Below are 8,568 nucleotides of genomic sequence, written 5' to 3' on the forward strand. Positions count from 1 at the left end.
AAATGTATTAAAATCCATCAACAACTTTTCTTTTCTTTAACCAGTTTGTTAGGTTTTGGAAAACTGCTTTGAGATGCGTTCTTCATGTGAAAATTTTACACCTATCTACGCAGATCATATAGTGTAGTAATATGTCCAACTTATAATTCCACAGTTGTTCTGTTTATTAAAAACAAATGCACAGTGCATTTATAGACAATTAGATACATACATCATGTCATATAAAGTGGCAATATTAATGAGTCCGTTATGTACAAACACACTGACAGTACTTTTCTATAAAGGCAACGTTTGGCTTAATGTTTAAAGCCAACATGATCATGGAAATGTTATGGAAAAATCTGGGCTTTTCTCTGACACTATCACAATATTCATACCTGACACTTTGCAACTTTGGCATCAAAAAAGACATCAAAGATCATATACAGCTAATTACTTGTATGATATCATTTATAACCATGTGTTGTGCTGTAGTGACATTTAATTTATTTTGTTATATAAGGCTTTAAAAATAAGGAAATCATAAATATATTGTCTGGGGAAGGTTCTTTAACTATGCTAAAGCCTTTCAAAATAAATTCATAACCAGAGCTGTTACAAAGGAGTGACAGACCACTTAAAAAATCCTGAATTTAAATAGTAATGGCAAAAAAATGTTTGTTTGGCACATATCCTGCCCCCAAATAATCTACTTTACAAGAGCCGAACCACTTAAAATCAAGTCAGTCCATGCAACTGTACAATTGAGATTCGGGAAAGTTCACTTGAAGGTTTATCTTTGAGAAAAACAATGTAGTTTTAGGGCAGTTACCAAACTTTTAAATTGTTAAAATATACATGCAATGATTCATGCAATTTTTTTTCTTTCCCATTAGTTTAACTAGTTTAACTAGTTTAACTTGGGAGCTGGTCTTGTTAGCACAAAATAACTGCAATGGAAAGTTACCTGACTACCAAGTAGTAAGACTTTTCTTATGGTGGTGGTTTAATTCTCTGATCCAGAGCAGATGTAATTAAATGAATATATATTTATGAACAATTATATAGCTGATAATTTTTATCAATGTCACAAAAGGCGTGTAAAGAGTATCTCATATAATGTGGTACTACCATGGTGCGTGAACATTTACCATGGCTTCCTGCTTTAGCAGAGATATTCAGACCGAGAACTCTCACTTTTATAGCTCATTTGGGAGTCTATGCTTGATCTGGAACACAGCAGCATTCGCTCTGATTCATTAGTTGGTCTCCTTGCCCAAAGCTCAGTTGGGTGAGAGTTCAGATTTCTTTGTTTCATTGATATTGTCTCAAACTTGACATAGCTTTCTTTTTCAAGGTCCTCTTCATTCAATCCGGTGTTGCGTCCCTTGCAATAAAGAGCGAGAATCTTGTAGAGCAGCAGGATAATAAGAGGTAAAACCAAAGCACAGGCAATGCCACTTACGATGATGAAAAGTTGGTTTTGCCCACCATCCTCGACATTGTCCAGTGTGTAAAAATCAATACAGGGATCTTTTCCAGCAGCAGCACCTTTTGCTACAAGGCAAACTGAATACCTCATCCCAGACGACAGTCCATCTAGGAGTACTTTTCCACTGCCAGCATTAGTCTCCACTGTCCTTTTAGTGTCATCCTCACCATAGGGTGAATATACCACTGTAAGTGGAGCATCATTTGGTAACCCATCTGCAGTCCAGAGCAACACTGCACTGTCAGCTGTTTCCTCAACAATCTTTAGGTCCCTAATAGACTTTGATGTATCGCTTTTCTTGCTTTTTTCATCGGCTGCAAGCTTTGTCACGTTGCTTCCTTGCTCATTTTTTGATTGCTTAACTTTAGATTTTTGTAAACCATTGCTAGGGGTAGGCTTTAACTTTCTATAAAAAGCAATTGTTGATGCTCTTGGGAGAACTGTCGACATAAATGAGTCAGGAATGAATGTTGGTGGAACTATTGTTGTGCCCACACTGCTTGGCCCAGTGTCAATGCCAGGTCTTTGTGGGGGGACAGTAGTGCCAATGGTACCAGCAACAGTGAGAGAAATGGTGGCTTCCACACTGCCGGCGACATTCTTAGCTTTGCAGCTGTAGTTACCAGCATCCTTGTACAGTATCCCATGCAAGCTCATGATGGACCATCTGATGCCATCTCCAGGTGACTCCTGGACTGTAGAGTGGAACAAAAGCAGAAATAGCTATATGTCATATATCACTGTGAAGCTTTGAATGAGGCTCAAGGCAGCTAAAATGCCCAAACCGTAAAAACAGGATAAATTATGATTTCCTAGAGCTTTAATATTTACCTGTGTTACTGACTGGTGAGCCATCAGATTTAGCCCAGTAAAGTGTTGGTGTTGGAAAGCCTGAAGCATCACATCGTAGGAGAACATTGCTGCCCAAAGGAGATGTGATCTTGGTTGCAGATGTCATCACTGATGGTTTTACGCAGTTTTCAAGTTCAGCATGCTGAAAAAGAACACCTGAAAGATTTTCTGGTCCAGCACAGGTCAAAAATAGATCCATCAAAATTACTGGCGTCTCAGCCATTTTGGAAATCTCAATCATCTTGGAGATTTTACAGTCACAGAACCATGGATTATCCTGGAGGCCTTAAGAAGAAAAGAAAAAAGGATACATATGATTCAACATTAAGAAAAGTGGAGATGGTATTCTAGCAGTGAAAGGGCAAAAGATAATAAAGTCACATTTATGAGAAGTTTTTAGAAGTCCACATTGAGCTCTAGCAATACTTTTCAGAGCTGCAGCGAGTATGGTGTTATAAAGAAAACTACAAATTACACTGATGCTATTCATCAGCGTACAATGCGTTTGTATTTTTAGTTCTCTTTTTGGCTTTAAAGTCTTAATTTAGGCATAATAATTGAACTGTGGAAGGAAGCCTTTCATAAGCGAGTAATGAAGTTTACTTTACAGCTCACTGTAAACACCTGGTGCACACAATAGGTGAGCACATGTACCAATGGATACTAAAGCCCATTAAGCAGATTAGTTTGTCTTAACAGTGGCAAAGTACCTAAGCTGTGCTTGCCCTTCCTCCAGTTTGTGGTAGCGTACTTTTTCCATTAGCTTGGTGTGTTAGCACAAATATCGAGCAATCACTAAAAACATAGTTGTAATCCAGCTTAAGAGAACTACAGACTTTTGTGTAAATTGCACATTTATTGCATGTTGAAAATAAAGTTGTTGATAACAATTCATCATTAATGACATTCTGAAAGTCTGTGTGTAGTTGGCATTTAATTCAAAATAATAAAGTTTAGCATAGCTCCTATTTAATATTAACAGAAAGTACTTTTATGATACACTAAAGAAGTTCTCCTCCTATGCATGGCCCATTTTTTCCTGTCACTTAATCCTGTATTTCCTTCAGGTATACAGGGGCTCTTCTGGCATGGATAAACTTTCTGGCCCTAACCTCAGACTGTCAGTGCTCCGAAGGTACAAGAGACATTCATTCACTTGCATACAAAAGAAGAAAAGACTAAATAAAAAATAAACAGCGTGTGATTTTGCACAATTATTAGCACTGCCACATATCTGATGGCTCAGTTGAATTTGTGTTTACGTACTTTCATAGTGTTACGTTGTTAGTTTCATGTCTTTTGATATTTGGCATTTGTGTGCAGTCATACCAGGTTGGACTGTCTGTTTTCCAATTTCATGTGGGGTTATTTTTTTCTGTCAGTAGCCAGTTTTTCTAGTGTAAGTAAGTAAATTGATCCAACATTTATTTCAAATAACATACATTAAAACGGTCTGAAATTATTTATGTTATTCCAATATTTCTAAACTTTTTGTTGAATATAAACCTGAAACCTGAAGTTTAAAACTTCAGTTAAGCCTTGTGTGCACTGTGTCTGAACTTGTGAATGTGAATCTTCAGGTTAAAGCTCTGACACGGGTGGTTTCTAGAAGACAAACGGTTCAGACTTAACCACAGTTAAAACAAGGCCACTGGATTATTAATCTGAACTCTGGGCTTTGACCCAGACAACACAGGTCTAAACTTGTTCCTGACAAGTAAACTACAGCACCGCTAAAGGCAGGGAAACAGCCCATAAACACATTAAGGGGTTTGGCTTTAGTCTATCTGTAACAACTTGATATGCATCACAGATTATACTACAAGTAGCTTTTTTTCCATAGAGTGATCAAATTAATTCAACTTTCTTACTTTGTTTTTCTTTCTTTCTATTCTTTTCTCTCTTTGATTCTTTCTACACACATGCACTTGTATTGTGTTAATTATTTTGCAGTTAATCAGGCAATAATGTACATTTAATGTAAGCTCTGCCACTGCTTAGATTAAGCTCATTTGACTTTTTCCTGGCAGACACTACTGCTCAGTGAGAACAAATCTGGCTAGATTAACAGGTGATAGAAAGAAGTTCCTGGAGTAATTACAAATAACCCGAAAAGTGTCCTACAAACCAAGTCAGACAGAGCATTTTATTCTTACCTAATACTACTTTCTGGGAGGCATTAGAAGATACAGGTAGACCATTAAATGGTGGCCATATGTCCATGAGCTCAGAGGGCAGGGTGGTTAATTTGTTGCTGGATAGATCCAAGTAGGTAATGTTGCGGAGGTAAGGAATTGCCTCGGTGGGAACATTATTAATTCTGTTGTTGTGAAGATCCAGTGTCTTCAGCATTGGCATCTCTTTGAGAGATTCCCATGGAAACATTGAGATCATATTTCCATCCAGTCTCAGCTCGTGGAGCACTTTTAGGTTGTAGAAACTTCCAGTATCCACTGAGGTTATGGAATTATAGGTAATCCAGAGGTATCGTAGATCCACCAAGTAGTAAAAAGCTTCTGTTGGGACTCGCCGTACTGCAGTTTTTTCAATACGAAGTTTGACTGTGTCCACGGGGACATTGACGGGGATGTCAGACATGTCTGGGTCATTGCACAGTACAGATCTGAAAATCAAAGACAGAAATTTATCTCATGTGAGATTTATCTCATCTCTATGATCTCCTCCTATTAACAGCTAATGCCTGTTTTAAGAAGAGTAATACAGATACAGATGTTTTAAGGAAACACTGATCTTTCAAATAGGTGTAACACTGGTATACATCCCTTGATTCGTTCATACATACACCAGTTCTAACAATCTACACTATATCACAATGTATGATGCTTTAATTGACATAATTGTAGTTACCAAGGAGACTTGGTAAACTTGGTGGAAATCTTGCAATCAATTGTAGTCATGGATATAAGGACAGGTGACATATTCAAGGAAAAACCATAACTCTTGGTCTGTACAGTGAGAGGATCTTTTGGCTGTGTTATCCTGTACTAGCCTCCCTTAGAAGGAGTTGTTATGACAAATGAATACATAGCTGTTTCTTATTATAGCCTTCTTTTAGCAGTCATTCTATGATTTGTCCTGTGAGCTTGACTTCCTCACATGCATCAGTCAATGAATTGATGGGAATTGTGCAGTGCATGGCCTTTCTAGTCATCAATTCTTGACCTAATTAAACAAAGCACCAAACTATATCTGAGGCAATATATTTTAGAGGAATGATGTTCCATAACTTCAGTGGAGTTTGAGAGACTTGTAAAATCAGTAGTAAGGTGCATTTCAATAGTTTGGGAAGCATGAGGTTGACTAATATCTGATTTTTGTCATCTATCCGTATATACAAAGTGATTCTTCCACAATTAACTTTTTTTTATCTACTATTGGTATAGTACTAATAGGACTAATTATGCTGGGGGTCATTAGGTCTTTCTCAGGTAGCCCTATAAATAGTTCGGTGCTATGCCAGGTAACATACATTATGTTATTACGGATCAATACGGCCTGCACATTTTGCACTGCGAAGAGTTAATTAAATTAAATGCTTGAGAAACAGTTGCTTTTCTTAGCGCATAGTAAATATAAGACTTTATCTTTTTTGGTTGCTGGTTATCCAGTTAGGATTTTTTGGGGGTGGTTTTTACATATACCATAAGTACGCATGTAAATGATCCCCATGAACATATAACTTTCTGCTATACATTTACTTATTTAGAATAAGAGCACTGAAGGTGGCATATAGTTAAGTTAAGTTCTTACAAGTAAAAAGTACTATCCTTTCACAAGATGACCTAATTAGGGATACTCGCAGGCTACGTAAACTCTTCATAAACTGAAAAATTGTCCTTCATTTTTAGATTTTCAAAATGTGCCACGTACAGTTTATGTATCCACAAAGTATTATTTACCTGGTTCCTGTTCCATCGGTGCGTCCATGAAAAACACAGGTACACTGGGATGGACAGAACGGATGAGCCATAGTGAGGCAGCATAGGAATGCATGCAGGCACAGAAGTCGTCGCATGATGTCACTGAATGCACCCAAAATGCTCACATCGAGGGGATCTCAGGAAAAAAGACATTCGGATGCCTTGAGAGACTAAAGGATTATTCTTCCCACTCCAAAAAAACCAAATAGAAACAAATTAAAAGAGCTTTAAAAGTACATAAGAGGCAGCGGTAGGCTGAGGATCTAATACAGGTGACCTGTCAGATTGACCGGGGGGATGGGAAGGAGGGGTGGGATTAGTGAAGGATTTCTTAGGCTTGACAGGGTCACGGAAGCTAACCAATGTGGCACGCTAGCCAGTTCTGGAAAGATGTTCACCTTATAAGGCAGTTTGATTTGTCCCTCTGTTGTCAGCCTGTGTCTAAGATAACACTGTGGATATGTTCATGAAATCTGATGCAAACTCCTTTAACTGAAGAGATTCCTCAAATACTAATATGTCATTTAGCTGGAGGTCATATTTTAGACTGAGGGAATTCTGTCTGGCACCAGGGTGTAAAATGTAATCTTGGATATGATTTATTGCCTCACTGGGAGGATCAGTAGCTTTAGGTAGTGGCCAAATTCAACCTGTCTGCTGAAGATATGTTTGAAGTAATGCAAGCTTTCATATTTTCAGACAGTATTTGCTAGTGGTCTGTTAATCAAGGGTTGCTTTTAATGTTTTTGTATGTCATTCTAAGACATACATTTTCTGGTAGTCATTATGTTGATATAATACTATGCAAAGGGCTTGAGCGGTGGCTTGAGCCATCTCTCATCTCTTTACATTTTGCCAGGTAAACCTGAAATAGGTACAGTGATTTATTAAACATACATGGAAATATAGTTGAAAAAACTGTGTGTACAATTCTAACTAGCTTCAAAGTCAATACTTGGTATGACCACCTTTATTCTTAACACAGCCAGAACTCTTTTAGGCAAGCTTTCTTGTCATTTCTTTAAGTAGTGTCCAGGTGTCTTGAAGGACACCCAAAGCTCCACTTTGGATGTTGGCTGCCTTTTGTTCTATTCTTTGTCAAGATGATCCCACGCCGCTTCAGTAATGCTGAGGTGCACACTCTGGGGAGACCATGTAGTGACTGATGGTGTGCCATTGTGTATGCTTTTTCTGTCCAAGTACACTTTTACTCCATTGGCAGTGGGTTTGGAATCGCTATCATGGTGAAAAATGAAACCTTTGTCAGTCAGGTGTTTTCCAGGTGGTATTGCATGACGGATCAAAATCTCACAGTACTTTCTGTTTTTTCTGCTGTACCTCTCTCCTGACCTCCTCCATACATTTCGAGCGTGATTCCAACCAATTTCAGATTTGGGTTCATCACTCAAGGAGACCTTTTATCCACTGATATTCTGTACAATTCTTGTGTAATTTGGCATACATCAGCCTTTTCTCCCTGTTTTTTTCCCTTAAGAATGGCTTCTAGGTAGCCACCCTTCCACTGAAACCATTTCTCATTAGGCTTCAGTGAACAGTAGATGGATCAACTGAAGATGTGCCAGATAAATCTCTCAGGTCGTGTGTCAAGTCTTTGCTGGATTGTTTCCAATTTCTGAAGGACATGATTTTCGCATTCTGTTCATTATGCTGTAGGTGTGCCACTTTTTCTTTTGTCCTACATTTTTCTGGTTTTATCACATTCCTTTAAGGACTCTCTGCCCCCCATGCCAAGGTATGATACGTTTTTGATTAAAAGATTTGGGGTAATAGCTCTTTAGGAATCATCTTGTCAGTGCAAAAATACAATTTTACACTTGTCAAACTTTGTTGTCTTTGGTATTTTTGTAGATTAACCTAAAGAAATGAAACAAATTATGTTTCTGCTAGTAACCAAGTGTTTAAAGATTCAATTTAAAATTAGTTCTTTCCTACATTGTCTGTTATGTGTAAACAAAACACCAGTACATCCTCTGAGTTAGGTGTCTTTTTTATGCTAGTATGATTCCATGGTCAGTGTTTAGTAGCTTAACAATCCGTTTAGGTTGTTATTCATTTTTTATTTGAAGTGATTAAGAATAAAGCATGACATCTAGTGGTATAATGTAATTGCTGAGTTGATTTTCTTCTTACCTTTATTAGTGTTCTTTACTCTTTGATCATTTTAGTTAATCTGTCTATAAATGAATCCTCTTGGCTGCACTTACAGATTCACTGTAAAGCTAAGAGTTTATATTTTTGTCTCATATTGTAACTCTTTAAAATCCTGTGCTACTACCTGTATAG

The 8,568-nt window shown here is 37.6% G+C and overlaps 1 protein-coding gene across 1 annotated transcript; it reads right to left on the minus strand.

The window, feature by feature from the left end:
* Positions 1-146: 146 nt before the first annotated feature.
* lrit3a (info leucine-rich repeat, immunoglobulin-like and transmembrane domains 3a) lies at positions 147-6,581 on the minus strand. Its single transcript, XM_082557460.1, has 4 exons — positions 6,244-6,581; positions 4,480-4,946; positions 2,303-2,608; positions 147-2,166 (listed from the first exon to the last, which is right to left on the minus strand). The coding sequence occupies exons 1-4, from the start codon at positions 6,357-6,359 to the stop codon at positions 1,145-1,147; spliced, it is 1,911 nt and encodes a 636-aa protein (XP_082413586.1). The 5' UTR covers positions 6,360-6,581; the 3' UTR covers positions 147-1,144.
* Positions 6,582-8,568: the final 1,987 nt, after the last annotated feature.

This window comes from Aulonocara stuartgranti (genome assembly GCF_965226115.1).
Source record: "Aulonocara stuartgranti genome assembly, chromosome: 2".
Taxonomy (NCBI): domain Eukaryota; kingdom Metazoa; phylum Chordata; class Actinopteri; order Cichliformes; family Cichlidae; genus Aulonocara; species Aulonocara stuartgranti.